The sequence below is a fragment of the Heteronotia binoei genome, chromosome 21, assembly GCF_032191835.1.
Source record: "Heteronotia binoei isolate CCM8104 ecotype False Entrance Well chromosome 21, APGP_CSIRO_Hbin_v1, whole genome shotgun sequence".
NCBI classification, from domain to species: domain Eukaryota; kingdom Metazoa; phylum Chordata; class Lepidosauria; order Squamata; family Gekkonidae; genus Heteronotia; species Heteronotia binoei.
The window spans coordinates 114,145,027-114,165,002 of record NC_083243.1 but is presented as its reverse complement, the minus strand read 5'-3'; the positions used below and the strand labels follow the sequence as shown (position 1 = coordinate 114,165,002).

The 19,976-nt window shown below is 42.8% G+C and overlaps 2 protein-coding genes across 2 annotated transcripts in view; one reads left to right on the top strand and one right to left on the bottom strand.

Moving 5' to 3' along the window:
- APIP (APAF1 interacting protein) overlaps window positions 1-8,568 on the bottom strand; it is a 30,873-nt gene extending 22,305 nt beyond the window's left edge. Inside the window, exon 1 of the mRNA XM_060261208.1 lies at window positions 8,324-8,568. Within this exon, the coding sequence (XP_060117191.1) occupies window positions 8,324-8,392 (69 nt within the window). The 5' untranslated portion in view covers window positions 8,393-8,568. The remainder of the gene's footprint in view (window positions 1-8,323) is intronic.
- A 4,027-nt stretch (window positions 8,569-12,595) lies between these two features.
- Window positions 12,596-19,976, top strand: part of PDHX (pyruvate dehydrogenase complex component X) — a 78,065-nt gene continuing 70,684 nt past the window's right edge. The window contains exon 1 of the mRNA XM_060261207.1: window positions 12,596-12,934. Coding sequence (XP_060117190.1) covers window positions 12,790-12,934 — 145 coding nt within the window. The 5' untranslated portion in view covers window positions 12,596-12,789. The remainder of the gene's footprint in view (window positions 12,935-19,976) is intronic.

Below are 19,976 nucleotides of genomic sequence, written 5' to 3'. Positions count from 1 at the left end.
AATTTGTGTACTATCCTAGAGGAAGCAGAGTGGACTGATGGACATATGAAGCTGCCTTATACGGAATCAGACCCTTGGTCCATCAAAGTCAGTATTGTCTACTCAGACTGGCAGAGGCTCTCCAGGGTCTCAAGCTGAGGTTTTTCACACCTATTTGTCTGGACCCTTTTTTGGAGATGCCAGGGATTGAACCTGGGACCCTCTGCTTCCCAAGCAGATGCTCTACCACTGAGCCACCGTCCCTCCCCTTCCTGCTTCCTCTATTTTAAAACCAGTCTGGTGGCAGCATATCAAAGTAAGTGTGCTACTCCTGTCAGGACTCCAGTCCAGCCTCCTGCTGGGAAGCTGGGGGGGAGAGTTGGAGGTTAACTGCAGGCAGGGTACTACACTGAGTTTTTATAATTTTGCAAACTTGTGTGTTATTATTAATTTTATATATTTTAACTATATTGAAATCACCCAGAGCCTAGTCCAAGCTGGGATGGTGTGATTAATTAAGTGTAATTAATAACAGTAATTTTGGGGGTCTATCTCAATGAGTAGAAAGATAGAAAGAGAGGCTGTGGTGTAGCGGTTTAGAGCTGTGGATTCTAATCTGGAGAACCAGGTTTGATTCCCCACTCCTCCTTCACAGGAAGCCTACTGGGTGACCTTGGGCCAGTCCTCATTCTCTCAGAACTCTCTCAGCCCCACCTGCCTCACAAGGTGGCTGTTCTACGGAGGAAGGTAGGGTGATTGTAAGCCACTTTGAGACTCCTGAAGGGAAAGAAAAGCAGACAGCTGTTCTTCTGTTTGAAGAACTGTCCTCAGTTTGGGTTTGGCTTTTATTAAAATCTGTGGGAATTTCAGCAAAGGCTTCTGGAAAATTCCTGTGACATACCACCCTTCTCCTATAACCCAGTGATAGTATCTGATAAAGCACAGCTAACTGTGGTTGGGAGTTTATTTTGACTAATAACAAAATGAATATCTGTGCGATGTCACAGATACTTGGAATGCTTTTAAGTCAACTGAAGTCAAGGATTCTATTTCCCCCAGCATCCACAGACATGGGGGAGAAATGGACTATTTTTCTCTCCATTCCTTGGGTTCTGTTCAAGTCAATGACTTTCACTGGAAGATTTTGGGATTGAATCCCTAAGACTGGGGAGGGATTGAGCCTAAAATGAAATGGAGCTGCTGGAATCCACTCATTCCTATTTAGGATTGCAGCCAAGTCCCCACCCTTCAGACATGAAAGAAAGACACAAGAGAAATATATATATTATTAAATCAACTTTGCTGAATAAATTTTAAGAGGCAGCCCTAAAACACCCACATGTCCTTATCCGGGTCAGACTACATGGGACACTGTTTCCAGTCCAGGGGGTGAACCTGGAAAGAGTGTGACATGTAGATAAGTCCTAAGTTTACAAGAAAGACAGTGCCAGAGAAGGCAAAAAAAAAACAAAAACCAACTCCTGCTTCCACCAGGGCTAATTTGGGGCTGCAGGGAAAAATTTATTCTTGGCTCCAATTCAGGCAACCATTTCTAAGCCTGCATTGTCCACTTAAGATTGCCGGAGGGGGGGGGTTGCCTCTAAAAGCTGGGCCTGAGTGTATCAAATCAGACCCCTCTTGAACAGCTGTTGGTTTGGGGAAGGAGGATCCTCCTAATGTTCGTTTTGGGAAGGAAGATCTTCCTGCTGTTGGTTTTGGGAAGGAAGATCCCTGCGGTACCCTATTGTTTACCTCGTTCCATTGTGTAAACTGTCCATTTATACTCACTTTCTGTTAATTAATTAAGAGGACTTATCCTGTTATCCCATGACTGCTGAGTTTACTTAGGAGCCTCTGATGAGGAACTTTATCAAATGCTTTCTGGAAATCTAGGTAAACAGCATCTACTGGATTACCCTTGTCCACATGTTTGTTCACCCCCTCAAAGAATTCTAAAGTGTTAGTGAGACAAGATCTTCCCTTACAGAATCCATGCTGATTCTTCAATAGTTTTTGTTCTGTGTCTACTAATCCTACCTTCAATAACAGAACCCTGGAGTCTAGTGAGTGCCTGGTTTAAGTCCTGTCCCCAATGGCTATGTTTATGTTTATGGATTTCAATGGCTTCCCTGCATAATCTAACATGGTAACTGGATGTGTTGTCCAGCATTAACAGTATCTTAGAATAAGAAGACTGTGTCCTGTTTTGACAATTTCAACAGGAAGGAAGAGAGTTTAAAAATGAATAGGACATGGTTTCTAGTCCTGAAAAACACAAAATGTCATACAGTTTACAACAGCACTACAGATAAGACTAGAATTTCAATAGCCAATTCATATACAAAAGAACCTCCTCAGGAAAGCTCCTCAATAAGCACAGCACAGCCTGGGAAGCTCCTACAAGATAATGACTCAGACTACCCCACCTTCCTGAGTAGATATGAATTACCTGCCTACCATCTTCTCACTTTGACCCAGAGAGAACTCCAGTTTTCTGGATTACACCTCTGAGGATGCTGGTGAAAGGTCTCACAATGCCAAGACCAAGACCACAGCCATACAGCTTGGAAAATCTACAATAAGTAATGAACTCTGGCTGTGAACGCCTTCGACAACAGACATAACATTGCCACAAAAAAATTCTAAAGTTGGCTGACTCAAGCAGTAAGCCCAGTTAAAATGTTTGCCACATGAAACACCACCACATGGAAGCACATTCAGCAGTTTCCACACACAGATTAACATTTCAACTGACTTGTTTGGAAGAATGCTCAGCTAAAACCTATGAGCCACATACTATCCTATGTAGTGGTTACAAAGTAACTGTACCAATGCCTACTCAATGATGTTACATTATATCTGAGAAGACTTAATTTGATAGCATGTGAAAAAAAAATCTTGTGTTTCGCTTCTACAGTGTACACTGCACGTGTAGAAGAAGATGATATTGGATTTATATCCCGCCCTCCACTCCGAAGAGTCTCAGAGCGGCTCACAATCTCCTTTACCTTCCTCCCCCACAACAGACACCCTGTGAGGTGGGTGGGGCTGGAGAGGGCTCTCACAGCAGCTGCCCTTTCAAGGACAACCTTTGCCAGAGCTATGGCTGACCCAAGGCCATGCTAGCAGGTGCAAGCGGAGGAGTGGGGAATCAAACCCTGTTTTCCCAGATAAGAGTCCACACACTTAACCACTACACCAAACTGGCTCTCCTTCAGTGTAGATGCTGAAGCCTTTTTTTAGATCACTAATGCCTAAAAATGACTGCTTCAAAAGATGCAAAGTTCGACCATGAAAAAAACTCTGTAAAACTGTTTAATATTTGAAACAGTACTTGAAATAACAAAGGAAAAAGTTAAAAGATGGCAAATCACTTTTGTTTGTATATTAACTGCCTCCTCCACTTTTATATTTTCAAACTACGGTAGTACACATTTCCATTTAAAATAATTTGATGAAGAAAGTCTAAAGTTCACATCACTTGGCTAAAAATAGCAACAACAGAACCTTTAGTTAGTTTTGTACAAAATGAATAAAAATAATTCACATAATTCTGAATTTTATTTTTGGAGCAAATGAAGTGCAGTTTAATTATAGGGTAGGACTTACAAACCACAGTAATCAAAGCTTCTGTAATTTTCAAAATAGAAATGGGGTTGATGTTTCTTCTTTCTATCCCATTATTAGTAGCATTGATAAACCACTGAAGTAACAATAGCTAAAGCAGCTGTGCTGATAACTTTAATCATTTACCCCCGCAAAATAACATTTACATGAGAAGCCTGTCCTGACCAAAAGGATGTGGCTGGATGACAAGGAATGATGGACAAACTCCCCATATATGGATTGCAATTAATCCTTCAGAATCCAACTAATTAAGAACCCTGAAGTCTTAATTTATTCTTTTAATGAATTAAAGGATGGGATGTGGGCCCCACCATGCTCCTGATGACATTGACAGGCATGTAATAACATTTCATAACTTAGATGGGAACTCTTCCGCCTGTCCTTTCACATTATTTACAGGAAACATGGGAAGTAGGAGAGATACTCCAGGGAGGCCTCACGCTTCATAAGAGCTTACAACATTGCCATATATGTAGTGGTGTGTTCAAGATGGGACATAACATTTCGGTCGCATTTTGGATTCTGTGGCTTTGCCAGCTGTGAAAGGGAGTCACAAAGAATGTCCATCCCTGACTCTGGTGTATGGACCCAGAGTCTTTCTGGCTTCTTAACATCACTAGTGAGAACTGTAAATACCACTGTTCACTGTAATATAACCAACAAACCCATTAAGTACACCAAGCATACAACCTATCCAACAAAAACAGTTCACAGCTAACATGAATGAAATAATTTAATGGATATTTTCTCATTCCATTATATAATGACACAATGGCTTTTTGGCTGTGTTCAGATTGACAGGTCACAAGCTGTCCAGGACTGGCCTAAACACAGTGGGTGTTTTCGCACTTACGTTTTACTGGCGCGACGACCCTCCTCACGCCGGCGGATCTGCAGTGATTTCGCACTAGAAGCGCCGGCGCAGCCCATTGCGCCGGCTACTTCCGTCGCTAAGCCAGCACAAACGTTTTCCTGCTTCTTGGCGGTTTCCGTTTGCGCTGGCTTAGCGACGGAAGTAGCCGGCGCAATGGGCTGCGCCGGCGCTTCTAGTGCGAAATCACTGCAGATCCGCCGGCGTGAGGAGGGTACTCGCGCCAGTAAAAGGTAAGTGCGAAAACACCCAGTGTTATCTATGCAGTGCAAAAGCAAATGCACTACAGTCTATAAAAAGTGCTATTCACCTATAAAGTGTTGCAGAGTAACAAAGCAAAAAACTGTAACTTATTAGCTAACAGTATATGGTTGACCAGGCTTTAGTCTTGAATCCAATGGTGTCCGCACTGCAGCTTCAGATTGACTAAAATATGCAATAGTTTTGTTAAGTCTGCTATTACTATCAGTGTATATTAATTGGAATCCTGACCTGGATGGCCCAGGCTATCCTGATCTCATCAGATCTTTGAAGCTAAGCAGCGTCAGTCCTGGTTAGTATTTAAATGAAACCATCCAGGAATTCCAGGGTTGCTATGCAGAAGAAAGCAATAGCAAACCACCACTTTTAGTCTCTTGCCTTGAAAACCCTAAAGCAGTGGTGTCGAACTCATTTGTTATGAGGGCCGGAGTTGACATAAATGAGACCTTGTCGGGCCGGGCCACGTGTGTCACAAAATGTAATGCCAGGTAGTAGACATATAAACTTTATATAGGGCAGACACACCATTAAAGATTTTTTTTAACAAAATAAAACATGCTTAAAATATTAGCATGCTTGCAATATTTTGTTTCACAGTCTCTGATAAATGCCACCTCTTGCTATGGATTATTGCATCAAAAACTGCAGAAAATGTTTGTACTGAACCAGTCTTGAATATGCATTCAGGTATACACATCTGTAAGTTGCAACCCTACTTTTGATTCATTGACATTTATTACAGATATCTCATGGTCAATGCTTTGAGGCTAAGACCCAGAGGAACATGAAGCAGCTGGACACTGTGAGCTTTTGTGCAGAAGTTGCTTCATGCACTAGTCAAGAACATGTGAAGGCACCATGGCACAGACTGAGGGCTATGTGCTGGTCTACAAAACTGTAATTTTCCCCAGAAAAATGACTACAATAAAAAAAAATACAACTCCCCCCCCCCCAAAAAAAAGCTACTACAAGAACAGAGAGACAGCCATGTACAGTGGTCAGTGTCAGCCTACTATCTGAGAAGTCTAAATTCAAGACCCCCAATCAAAGGAAAATGTGAAAGGAAAATTAAGGAAAATTTGCTGGGTAAACCTGGGGTGGAACACACTCTCAGCCTAATTTTGATATTTCTTTTCTAAATAGTTCAAATGCTTTCCTACTGAGAAAGACTGGATGGCATGAGTACAGTGAAAAAGAGGAGGGGAACCTAATAACACCCATAACAAGCTAGGTTTGCCAATCCCCAGGTCCCAGCGGGGGTTCTTATACTTTCCCAGGCTCCTTCCCGCCCCCAGTCAGCTGGCCAGCAGGGGGAAGCCCCGCCCCCAGAGGACCATGTGCCTTTCCACCTCCGGAGGCTTCAGTCTCCGATTGAAAGGCTTCCTCTTGGGATGGTGTGTCTGTGTTACTTTGAAGAAGTTGGCAGCAACTCGTGAGTAGAGAGGCCAATCCCTCGCTTCAGAGTCGCCAGAAACGGTGGGGGGGGGGGGGGAAGGAGGGAAATGTCTGCTGAGCACTTCATTATTCCCTATGTGGAGATCGATTCTCATAGGGTATAATGGGGAATTGATCTGGAGGTTTCGGGGGCTCTGGGGTAGCTGTTTTTTGAGGTAGAGGCACCAAATTTTCAGTATAGTATCTAGTGCCTCTCCCCAAAGTACCTCCCAAGTTTCAAAAGGATTGGACCAGGGGGTCCAATTCTATGAGCCCCAAAAGAAGGTGCCCCTATCCTTCATTATTTCCTATGGAAGGAAGACATTTAAAAAGGTGTGCTGTCCCTTTAAATGTGATGGCCAAAACTCCCTTGGAGTTCAATTATGTTTGCACACCCTTGTTCCTGGCTCCACCCCCAAAGTCCCCATATATTGCTTGAATAGGACTTGGCAACCCTATAACAAGCCCAACAAAACTTTCTCTCTGTAGCAAGGCAAAAAGTTCATACCTTCACTAAAACGTTGATAGTCTTAAAAGCACTCTTTGTAGCTCTTCTGATGGTGGGGACTGGCAAAAGAAGCTCTGGCTCTTTCTTTCCTTTCCTGGAGCATGAGGAGGGAGAGGAGCCTCAGCCATTCATTAGAAGGAAGAGAGGCTTGTCTCAGTAGCTCTGCAGGGTGATTAATTGAGCCTGGCAAACTTAATCACCCAGCAGAGCTATAGAGCCAAGCTCCCTCATTGGCTGAGGCTGCTCCTCCCTCCTCCTCCCTTTGGGAATAGGGAGGGGGGAGAGGGAAAGGCTGCTTTGCTGCTCTGGCCTGCCCAGGGAGAAACACAAAATGGCAACTGAAAAAAGCAGGCAAGGGAAAATGAAGCAGATGACAGCCAGTTGCTGGAGGACCTGATTGGAGCCCTCTGTGGGCCTGATCCGATCCACGGGCTGTATGTTTGACACCCCTGCCCAAAGAGGTTGCAATAAATCAGCTACAACATGATGGCCCTTTACAACACACGTATTTTTAAAAAGTAAAGGCAGTCCCAAGTGGAAGCACCGAGTCATTACCATGACATTTTCTTGGCAGACTTTTTACAAGGTGGTTTGCCATTGCCTTCCCCGGTCATCTACACTTTACGCTGAAGGCTGAGTTAACCTTGAGCCAGCTACTTGAACTCAGTAATGCAGCTTACCGCTCTGTGCCATGGAGTTCTTTTTAACACACATATTAATTGACTGTAAATCAGTGACTTCTCCCCCTCCCCCGAAAAAATTCTGGGGGATTGTGTTCATCTTTTACATAAGGACATCCAAATAATGATTAATTAAATAAAACCCAGAGACTTACTCTGTCTGGCTTATGTTGCTGTCATCATTTTAACTAGCTGCAGTTTGTTTTCTTTTATAAACTGCTATGGACAAACGTGTTTTGGTCAAGTAGTAAAAAGTGTGTAAAAACAAATCACTATGTTCCTATTTTAAAATACAATTTGTTACATATTAAAAGACAAATGGGAATGAGGAACTTACATTTATACCAAAATCAAGTAGCTTGTTGCTTCAGAACCCTATAAAGTAGATAAGCTAAGGAAACAACACCCAAGACCACCCACTAAGTTTCAAAATTATCCCTAAGGCCACCCAGTAAGTTTCATAACTGGCTAAGCAAGAATTAGAATCTGAGACATAGGGAGTGTGGTTCTATTGGGCAAGGGGGCTGGGCTTTTGCCAGGATCCCAAGATTAGCAAAAAAGTCCATGCTCCTGACAAAAACCTTCTCAGTTTGAATGAAACATCAAAGATATAGTGGGAGAAAATTCTTAGCTTGCATTCTTTATTCCAGGGTAAGAAACCCTCTGGTTATGCCTTGTCTTGAGTCTGCTTCAGAAATTCGACTGGCACGTGATTTTCAGTTGCCTGCCGAACTTCTGCTGGCCATGGAGATGTCAAATGCTCTGCTTGCCTAGAAAACTGGCAGCGAGCTTAAGCCCTTTCCATAACCAAGGGCTAGGTTTAAACATAAAGCACGGACACACCAAATTCACGTCCTGCCTCCACATGAGATGAAAGCAAAAGAGGCGCTCAAAGTTTCACACAAGAGCATTTTTTTTTCCTGTTTCCTCAGCGGAGACTGGGGGACGGTTCTCCGCCATTACCTCAGCGCCATCCCAGCTGTCCCCACAGTGGCAGGCACACTCATCTCGCTGTTGCCGCTGCCCAGCCATAACGTTAAAGCAGGCGAAAACTCATCGCACTTCTTGGTTCCTGCTCGCGTCAACGCTGAAGCCGAACAGAAGAAAGACCCCTGGCCCTTCCCAGCTCCTGGCGGTGGGAGGAGCCTGAGCCGCTGACCTGGGAAACCGAAGCGAAGTGGTCTTTGCTCCTGGAGAGGGAGTCAGAGGGTTGGACTTCAGTGTAGGGGTTAATAAGAAGGACCCCCTGACATGTTAATGGGCGTACGGAACAGCTTGGGACTGGCACGGAAATGGGTTTTGTTTGGTGTACTCAGACAGACTTGTAAAAGGTTGAGGTACTACTACTACTACTCATCGCGGGCTCCTGGATGGCAGTTACTCAGACAATAACAAATTGGCCAACAACCATTTGAAGTAGGTAAATCTCAGAGGGAGCATCTTGTGGAATAGAAGTCCAGGAGCACCTTAAAGAGTTAAAAATAAATAAAATTCAACATAAGCATCATCTGATTAAGTGAAATCAAATTCAAGAAAGTATATACTTTTTTGTAGTCTCTAAGTAGCACTGGAGTCTTACTTTGTTGAAGAGACTAGAAGAAAGGTTGGGTCGGGTGGCACCTTTAAAACCAACAAAGTTTAATTCATAAGTGTGCATGCACACAGAAGCATATACCCAGAATTAAAGCAGGAGTCAAGTTGCACCTTTAAGAACAAAGTTTTATTCAGAATGTAAGCTTTGTTGGTTTTAAAGGTGAACTTTGACTCCTGCTTTGTTCTACTGCTTCAGACCAACACGGCTGCCCATCTGGATCTGTCTACCCAGAATTAAACTTTGTTAGTCTTAAAGGTGCCAGTGGGCCCAAACGTTCTGTTATTTCAGACCAACATGGCCACCCATCTGTAAAAACAGACTTGCAATAAATCGAACATCTCTACTGGAAATATCTCACAGTGGAACACAAATACGTCTAGCGAAAGCTGAGTGATTTTGGGAACCACTTTATTCAAAAACAGGATTACAATCATCTCTACCTTTCTTCCAGGTAGCAAGGAAAATTAGTTGCGATAGTTGGGCAGGAACTTTAACAGTAGTAGGGTTTGTGGAAATTTAACAGATATGCCTTTTCCCATTGCTAAAGAAACAGCCCTTTAGCATCCTGAAACTCTTATTGTGGTACATACCGCATCACAAAAAATGTATACAAAATAAATTAGGCTTTAAAGTTCCACATTTTGGCTGATGGAAGTGAATATGGCTGCTCTGTGAAAATTTTCAGTTTTTCCCACACATGAACACACATGAAGCTGCCTTATACTCAGGCCTCAGATTCAGCAGGAGCTCTTAGGAACACAGCTCCTGAACCTTTCTAACGGTTCCTCCTCCTCTTCCCCACCTTAAGAACATAAGAGAAGCCATGTTGGATCAGGCCAATGGCCCATCCAGTCCAACACTCTGTATCACACAGTGGCATATATATATATATATATATATATATATATACACGCACACACACTGTGGCTAATAGCCATTGATGGACCTCTGCTCCATATTTTTATCCAATCCCCTCTTGAAGCTGACTATGCTTGTAGCCACCACCACCGCCGCCTGTGGCTGTGAATTCCACATGTTAATCACCCTTTGGGTGAAGAAGTACTTCCTTTTATCTGTTTTAACCTGACTGCTCAGCAATTTCATTGAATGCCCACGAGTTCTTGTATTGTGAGAAAGGGAGAAAAGGACTTCTTCCTCTACTTTCTCCATCCCATGCATAATCTTGTAAACCTCTATCATGTCACCCCGCAGTCGACGTTTCTCCAAGCTAAAGAGACCCAAGTGTTTTAACCTTTCTTCATAGGGAAAGTGTTCCAAAACTTTAATCATTCTAGTTGCCCTTTTCTGGACTTTTTCCAATGCTATAATATCCTTTTTGAGGTGCGGTGACCAGAATTGCACCCAGTACTCCAAATGAGACCGCACCATTGATTTATACAGGGGCATTATGATACTGGCTGATTTGTTTTCAATTCCCTTCCTAATAATTCCCAGCAAGGCGTTGGCCTTTTGTATTGCAATTGCACACTGTCTTGACATTTTCAGTGAGTTTATTTCAGTGAGAATAAATAACCTTGTCCATTGAATAGTAGGTGCAGCTGCATAACAATTCCTGATGAGCTCCACCACCTATTTTTCTACAAAACAAACCCTGCTTATACTAAATCGGACCCTTTGTCAATCAAGTTCAGTATTGTCTGCTCAGACTGGCAGCACTTATCCAGAGGCTCAGGCAGAGGTCTTTCACATCACCTACTGCCTTGTCTTTAACTGGAGATGCCAGGGATTGAACCTGGGACCTTATGCATGCCAAGCACAAGCTCTGCCATTGAGCCATGACCCTTCCTGTTCCATGTTGGAAAAGTTTCACTTCACATTTCTGACAACACAAAAGGCTGAATTTTCAAAAATCGTGTTACATAGACACTTGAATAAATAATACATTTGCCTTCTATCTGTTTTTGGGGTTTCATACTGTGCTGAGAAGTGGGTGATTAATGTCTGAAAATTAAATGGATGAAAAAAAATTGTTTCTGTGTCTAGGGGGATGGGACTGTCATAAAGGTTGTGAAATAGAGGTTTATAATGGCTGGCAGTTTCCTTTCCAGAGAAAACAACTGCGCATTTAGCAAATAATTGTCCAGGCAGAACCCTGGAACTGCTCCGCACAAAAGTGTGATTTGTTGATAACATGTTAAGTTCTGATTTCACTTCATTTTGACCATTTACTTACAAGAGAACTAGATCACCATTAAGATGTGAGTAAAACTTGGTAATTTATAATTTATTAGAAAAAAATTGAAATCATTTCTCAATATCCCATATTCTGTCATTGCTGCCCTCCACCCAAGGAATAGTCCCTATTTTTGGTTTCTGTTTCAGAGCCTACGGAATTTCAAAATCTGAAACAACTTTTTACACCTTCTGGCAGGTACTGAAGCAAACACTTTAATTAATATATGGGATAGGAGCTGTTTGGCAAATTACTTTGCACTCAGGGTAAAGAGAAATACATATTCTTCAGCTTTGTTGCTATGCTAGTAGAAATGCCTAAATCTAAAATGAAAAGGCTTATAATCAATGAAAAGGCAATTATTTTACCATCTTTAGGGTTTGTAGAATCTTTCGGGCTCAAATGCCGTGTTCTACTGGAGAAAGTTTTCCTTCCAGACGTTTCGTTCTCAGCTGCCAAGAAGGTCAGAGCGCCTGCTCCGGCTGCAACGCCACTGAGGATGTTCTCCACAGCTGAGAACGAAACGTCTGGAAGGAAAACTTTCTCCAGTAGAACACGGCACTTGAGCCCGAAAGATTCTACAAACCCTAATGATGTTACCAGCCGTGAAAACCTGAAATCTTTGATTTTACCATCTGTTATTGTGACTAGAGGTCCTTCTTCTAAATGATGGATAATCATACTGAACATTATCTTTAAAACAATGGGGAGAACAGCGATCAGTGTGATTGCCAGCCTCCAGTTGAGACCTGGAGACCTTCTGGAATTACAATTCCAGACAACGGAGGTCAGTCCCTGGAGGAAATGCATGGTTTGGAGAGTGGACTTAATCTCAAGAGTTGGAAGGGACTAGGATCTAAGAGACCCAGGTTCAAATTTCCACTCTGCCACGTAATGATGGTAGCTTGCTGGGCGGCCTTGTGCCAGTCACACACATTACTTCACAGAACTGTTGTTTGGATACAATTAAGAAAGTTGTCAAACACTTTAGGTCCCTAGTGGTAAGAAAAGGGGTATAAATGAAGTGAGTAAACTCCATTGAATAATCTGAGATTTACTTCCAAGTAGGCCTTGTTAGGATTGCTACCTATGGCTAGTGATTGTTTGGGCTACATCAAACGGATATGGCTATCCCTCTGGAATTTATCCTAAATAAACACACTGCATTTGCTTGTGTCTCAAACTAAAGGAGCTTCTTTTTATGGTAACTAATAATTTGAAACGTGAATCTGAAGTCAGATGTGTTGTCACATTTTTAATGAACCCTGCATAATCGACAGGCAGGTACAGCTTTCTCTTGCAGGGCAGTAGCACTGAGATGGGCTAACGACTTTTTAAAGCCTGTTGAGCAGTTCTTATAGGTACAAATCCCTTGTTGCTTTTAAAAAATGTAGCAAACTTATTTTAGAAAGCCAGATTTCTCAGCTGTTTCTTTCCGCTTTTTCATACAGAATCTCTAATAGAGAATGGCTTTTTAGTATATAGGGCTGATATTTGCCATTAATCTCGATCTCTCGTGGGAAATGTAACTTTGCGTATTTTGGTTCAGGCAGTAAAGAGACAGCCTACCGCAGGGGGAGTACATCTACTTATTTTTCAGGCAGGGACAAAGACAGCCCTAGAGTTCGGAGTGGGAGAAAGATGGCAGCCTCCTTGTGGCTGAGCTGTAGGGGCGGCAGAAGAATGATAAACCTGCTACTAGGCAGGAATTTAGCGCGAGGGGCTCTTGTTTCACTGCCTCATGCAGTGGGCTGGAAGTTTCTGCATAACACCGGGGAGCTCCTAGGTGAGTGTTCGGCTCTTTATATATAATGTCGCCTGTTAATTATACATTTTTAAATGCTGGGAGTTGGAATTCGTACGTGAAAATAATAACATTGAAGAGACATCCTGGGGGTGGGCCTGTGCACATGTGCGTGAAAGAATAAATAAAGACAGACAGCGCTATTAGAAATAGGATAAAATTTGACGGCATTAACAAAGGCAAAGAAGGATATAGGCAGGGCTTTTTTTGTAGTAGAAAGTCCTTTGCATATTAGGCTACAACCTCCTGATGTAGCCAATCCTCCAAAAGCTTACAGGGCCCTTCTTACAGGGCCTACTGTAAGCTCTTGGAAAATTGGCTACATCAAGGGGGATGGGGGTGTTGATTATTATGCAAAGAAGTTCCTGCTGCAAAAAAAGCCCTGGATATAGGTGATTTCTCTTTGCGTGTGTGGTACTGCAGTGGGAGTTTGCAAATAGTTTTGTGTGTGTTAATGAGCTGTTGGTTTTAGGTTTTACAATAACAATTTCCAGCAGTCTTTGATTAATGTAAGTATGATTGTAAATTTAACTGTCATTGATGTACTTTTTAGTAGTTATTAGTGAATTACTTCTAGTCTGGTCTCCAGTTCCATTGGAGGTAGAAATTATCCTCAAAGCAACCCTTGTATTTAGAGACTGGTAAATGTCCATGAAAGCAGCCTTGTGGTGCAGAGTGGTAAAGCTGTAGTACTGCAGTCCAAACTCTCTGCTCAGGACCTGAGTTTGATCCCGGCGGAAGCTGGGTTCAGGTAGCCGACCCAAGGTTGACTAGCCTTCCATCCTTCTGAGGTCAGTAAAATGAGTACCCAGCTGGCGAGGGGGGTGGGGGGAGGTTGGAAATGTAGATGACTGGGGAAGGCAATGGCATACCACTCCATTAAAAAGTCTGCCATGAAAACGTGATGCGACACCACCCCAGAGTCGGAAATGACTGGTGCTTGCACAGGGGACTACCTTTACCTTTTTAAAAATGCCCATGAAAACATCAGTTACATTTTAAAGGTCATGTATACTTCAAACAATCTCTTTCCTTCATTTATTCCAGCATTAGAATTCCTGAGTCTGACTCAGGAAAGGTTATACTGCAATAAATATGGTTAATATTTATTTTATTTCTGTTTTAACCTACCTGCAAGTGGGTTCAGGGTGGCTCACAACATGCAAGTATAACAATTTAAAAATTAAAACATATGATAAAAGATTAATACATGTTTTAGAAGACCTTGCTGTGTATATGCATACTTCTTTATTCAACTGTTAGAAAATAAATTATTTCATTACTAAAAAAAAAAAGATTAAAATTCAGTTCTCAAAAGTGCCACGATTTCTGTTTTATTTATATTTATTTATATACCTTGGGTCTGGGATGGGCTAAAATGCAGTTTGCAGAATTATATGGCCTTGGCTTGAAATCTAAGTTGGCTAACTGTTAATGCTTTATCAAAGTGGACAGGGGTTACAGGATTTGAAAATATTGCCAAAGAAGAAAGAAAGCTGAGATTTTTGGGGGGCACCTTTGTGAAATGATCCAGGTGGGCAGCTGTGTTGGTCTGAAGTAGAAGAACAAATTTTGAGCCCAGTAGTATCTTTAAGTTTGCATTCGGTGGCACCTTTAAGATCAACGATGAATAAAACTTTGTTGATCTTAAAGGTGCCACTGAATTCAAACTTGGTTCTTTGTGAAATGAGTGGTTCCAGCATCTGTCTTCTGTAATTTATTAAACTGAACAATAATATTTGCAAACCAATGTAACTGTTAAAGATAAAGTGCTGGTAACTTCAAGAAAAGTGTTTAAAAGTAATTAAATAGTTTGGTTTAGTAATTTAGTTAATATAAAAAATTAAAAACAATAATAAAACAAAATACATAAACAGGAAGGAGAACCAGTGAAGAAATATCAAGCAAAACAAGAAACATCTTTACCTGCTGGAACAAAATAGTGAAAGTATGGAACAGATGAATTTCTCTGCAGAGGGAATTCCATAATTCTAATACCCGTGACTGAAAAGGCCTGTTCACAGGATCCCGACCATCCAGTTTGAGACTCAGGGCCCCTGAATATGGCCATAGTGGATGGGTAGGTTGATTTGGGAATAGGCTTATACAAGTCACACAGCCCATTTAGGGATTTAAAATTCAATATCAGTATGTTGAATTGTGCCTGGAAGCAAATTGGGAGCCAGTGTAGATGGACCAAGTGATATGGTCGCAGTGGCCCATTCCAGTTGTAGTTTCCAGGCACTCTTAAAGGGCAACTCTATGTAGAGCACATTGCAGCAATCTAATCTAGATGTTTCCTGGGCATGCACCATAGTTGGCAAAATCTTTTTTGCTCAGAAAAGGCTGCAGCTGCCTCACCAGTTGAAGCTAATGAAAAGTGTTCCTGGCCTGCATCAAGCAACAGCCCCAGTCTGTGAACCTCCTCCTTTAGGAGTGTAATGTCATCTGGAACAGGTGACAATTCAGTTCCTAGGGCAATCTTTCTGCCTACTAGTAGCAAATCTAATCAATAGGGATTAAGTTCCAGTTTAGCATCTATCTTGGGGTGGCCATGGTACCTGCTGAGCATTTTTAGAAAGTGTATGAAGCCAAATGGGGCTCTTGCCTAGCAGGACTTCTGATTGGCCACTGGAGATTGGATTGACTGTTTTGGTGGGAGTTGGCAAAACAACTTTGGTTTTATTGGCTCGCATATTTCTCTTTCCTGGTGTATTTCTAAAAATTATCAGTCTTGTCCCTTGCACTTAGGTATCCTCTGTGTGTGGCTACACTTCCTGCAGTGGCCTTTTTGTGGTTGGCTCAACCTTCCATGGCAGCCATTTAGTGGTTGCGCCCAGCACTTTGTTTCCAAATTCCAGAGGTGCCCATAGGCTCAAAAAAAGTTGAGGAACCCTGATTTATCCCAAAACTTCCAAAACTGCATCATCTCTGGGGTCTGCTAGAAATGTGAGGCATCTTTATATCAATGACAACCCAGTTCAAATCTCTGAATGACCCCCCCCTCCCACACACAGCACTTTTCTGTTGCACATTCCCAGTGTCCAATGTGCTGTACATCCATTGTGCAGTAACACACCCGTAACACACTCGCTGCTTCTCACTGTCTTCAATAATTGTAATCTCCAGGTAGCAGAAACAGGTTATACATTACCTGGACAATTATCATGTTTGAGTTGAAACAGTGCTTTCTACAGTTCTGCTTCGACTGAAACAGTTAGCTAAGCTATCATAAGCAGATAGAAGGGTATCTGAACATGTGCAAAAGTTAAAAACGATTGGATAATTTACAGTGCAGTCCTAACCAGGGTTATACCCTCAAAGCCCGTTGACTTCAGCAGGCATAGAAAACGCTTCATAAGATGGCACTATAATCTAGCTTTTATTATATTAGTGGACATGGATTACGTATATTAATGTAAGTTTCTGCAAATATTTTATTTTCTTATTAGCAAAAAAAGGCTTGTATTTTATGTTGATATTCAATAAATGAAGGTTTATGAATCTTGTATACTATGTTGATTGAAGGATATCTTGCAAATTCAAGGCATGCATACTTCTTCTTAAGATAGTTCTTTTGGATCAGATCAAGTTTAGATTCAATCAGCCAGGTCAACTGTAGTAGTGTGGTGGCTTGGAGACTGAGCTATGAGTCAGAAATCCTGTTTCGAATTTTGTCTCTGCTATGATTGACCAGATATCATTAGGTAAACCAATGTTTCTTAGCTTCAAAAGACAGACAGACTCCATCAGCAATATGGAGATGATAATGCTAACATACCTCACAAAGTGGCTGTAAGAATTACAGAAAGATGTTCTTTAAGTGCTTTGAACTTGTAAAAACATACTCATCCTCCTCATCTGTGGCATTCACATGGTTCCAGAAAGTCCTTGGACAGGGCATGAAAATGATAACCTCCTCAAGTCATGTGGTTGCCAGTGGCACATTGACTCTTAATATGAAGGTTTCATTTGGCTAAGCCTTCAAATAAGGCAAGTTGTTTAGAATCCTTCCAATCTGGTTGTGGGACTGGAACAGGTTTGGTCACCCTGATGGATGACTTGCAGTGAGAGATGGACAGAGGGAGTGTGACTCTGTTGATTCTCCTGGACCTCTCAGCAGCTTTCTCTGCCATTGATCATGGTATCCTATTAGACTGCCGATCTGCATTGGAATTGGAAGGCACTGTTCTGTGCTGGTTTCTGTGCTACCTGGAGGATAGGTTTCAGAAGGTGGTGCTGCTCAGCCCCTTGGCCTTTGGCTGTGGGGTTCCACAAGGTTCCATTTTGTCTCCTGTGGTCTTAACATCTACCTGAAACCACTGGGTGAGGTCATCCAGAGATTTGGGCTGGGCAGGTGACAATATTTCATGCTTCCAACTGACCACAGGGAGACTGTAGAAATCCTGAAACTGGAGGCAGTTTTGGAGTAGATGTGGGCGAATAAAGTAAAGCTTAATTCTGAAAGACAGAAGTGCTACTAATGGGTAGAAGGTCAGACCTGGGATTTAAGGTATCACTCGTATTCTAAACATGTGAATGCAACTGCTGCTTGTCAACTATAAAAACTTTGGATTTGCTGCCCAAGGCTGGAATCTATATCATTGTCATGGGCCCACCTGACAACCTCCTCAGATGATGAAGAGATGGAGAAAGCTGGCCCCAGCCCTCAGATGCTGCTGAAAGACCTGCCAGACAAGGTGGAGACTCCCATCAGGTACAGACAAGAAGTCTCAGCCTGCAGTCAGCATGCCACACTCTCAGTCCTTCAGCCAGGGATCAGAAGCCAAAGCAGAGGCCCTGCAGCCACCAGCCTGCAGAGAAGGCAGGTCCAGAGGGAGGTGCAGGAGCAGTGTGGTTGGTAGTCCAGCACTGGGCAGCCTCTGGTAGTCTGAGATATTGCAAGATCAGGGCTGACAGTCCTGTAAGCTGCTCAGCCATTGAGATCTTTTGCCTTTCCCTAGATGGCTCAGCAGGTTGAGGAGCTGCACCTGGCCTTGAGTGATTCCTGATAAAAGCAGCCAGAAAAAGGAGAGCTAGCATGGAAGGGACTTGTCTACAAGCCTTGTGTGCTTCAGGCTTCTGTGTGAGTTGACCTTCTGGACGTGATCTGGCTTGTGCTGTTTGGATTTCCCTTTCTGGTTTAATGCTTGGACTTTTGAATAGGTGTTATTTGACCCCAGACTGTTTTTGGTCTATGCCTGTTGCCTCTTATCTGTGGTGTCTGCCTAAGCCAGGACTGTCAGTTGGAGTAAATCATTGGTTCTCAGATTGTGGCTCAGGCTCCAACAGTGGATGACAACCCTTTTGTGGGTGGGTTGCAAAGCCAGGAAGGAGGGAGAGGATTAGGGTGAACTAGAGGAGAGGAGGCTCTGGGAAGTTCCATGACAGATATTGTAAGGAAAGCCCCCTACTTTTCATACATATGGACATCGTGATCACCAGTATGGTTGCCAGGGTGCCTGGAGTTTTGACTCTCACACATCTGCTCTATGAAGTGGACTTTGCTTACAGTTTCTAAGGCTTATGTGGATACTATAAGCCTCAGCTTTGCAGCTGCATTCTACATCTCTGGATTGGTGTTAACCAGAACTACAGACGTGCTCCAGCTACTCCTTGTGTGTCCAGTCTTGGCCGCTGCAGTAAAGGAAGCCATGCCACCATGAACCACAGGCTAACACCACCAGAATCCATCTTGTTTTCCTGATTCCATCTCCAGCATCTGCTTCAGCTTTTGCATAAGGCAATCAAGCTCATCCAGGCATGGATCCTGCCAGACCACTCAAGCCTTTGTCTAACAAAACCCAGGACAAAGACTGGTGCCAGGAAGAAGATAGAAAAAGAGGAAGACCATCTCCTGCCAGAGCCAAGTCTTTTGTCTAACCCGGGGGATACCTAGGTCAATATTTGATTCTCTATTGTCACCTTTTCAGATAAGTCCATCTAATCTTAAGTGTTCCCCACCCAGTAATCACTTCTATTCTGTCACTTTGGAGCCTGCCCCACGGCCTGTTTCAATCTGAAAGTTCTTTCAGGTACACAGGACCCAGGCAAGTTCATTGGTCAAGAGCAGGTACCCAGTTGGGTGCCACCAAGGGACTTGCTATTGGCTCTGCAATAGTCCAGCCCTCCTGATCATTGCAGAGCCTCCCCTTTCTCCTCCCTCTTATCTCCCAGCCCCTGAGGGTCTAAGCTAGTCTATTTAACCTCTGACCCAACTCCACTCGTGTGTGCTTCTAGCAGTACCCCAGTTCCGCTGTCTAGATCCATCCCCAATTCTGGCCACAGTTTTGGGTCCATTTCCCCCGTCCTCTTTTGTCGCCATTGGAGCCTTCCTTGAAGACTACGATAGGTAATATTACCCTGTGTGTCTACCCTTTATGTTCCCCTATCGATCTATCTATATTTCTAGGACTGTATGTGTGATTGGATGTGTATTTTTACCTTGTATGGAAGACTATATTTTTCTTAATAAATTATAATTGGTTGTACTAAATTAGAGTTCCGTTATTTAAGCATCACTCTCTGGTTGGTTAATCTTGTATACATAGGTGAAAAGATCCCTAGTGAGCCAGGTGCCCACCTAACTAATTCCCCAACCTCGTTTGGAGGGCATTTTGGCTAACAATATGATTTGCTCCTGCAACATGTATGGAATGGTCAGCAAATACCACCTGGTAGAGACTGTGTGCCTAAGCCCAAATCACACAGTTGTTTTCTGCTTAAAATCAGGAGATCAACTGACATTTTGATTTTTACATATGTATGCCATGAAACTAAAATGTAGGGTTTAAAAAGTGAACTTCATTGGTTTTGTATCCTGCTTTTCTATTAGTTTGCTTAAGGTATTTAATTTACGGGATGTCTATCTACAAGACCGCCTTTCTCCATATGTCTCCCCAAGAACACTGCTTTCAGGGACACAAAACGTACTATCGATCCCTGGACCAAGGGAGGCCAGATTGTGTTCCACATGGGCTAGGACCTTCTCAGTAGCAGCACCAGAAATGTGGACGGCCCTCCC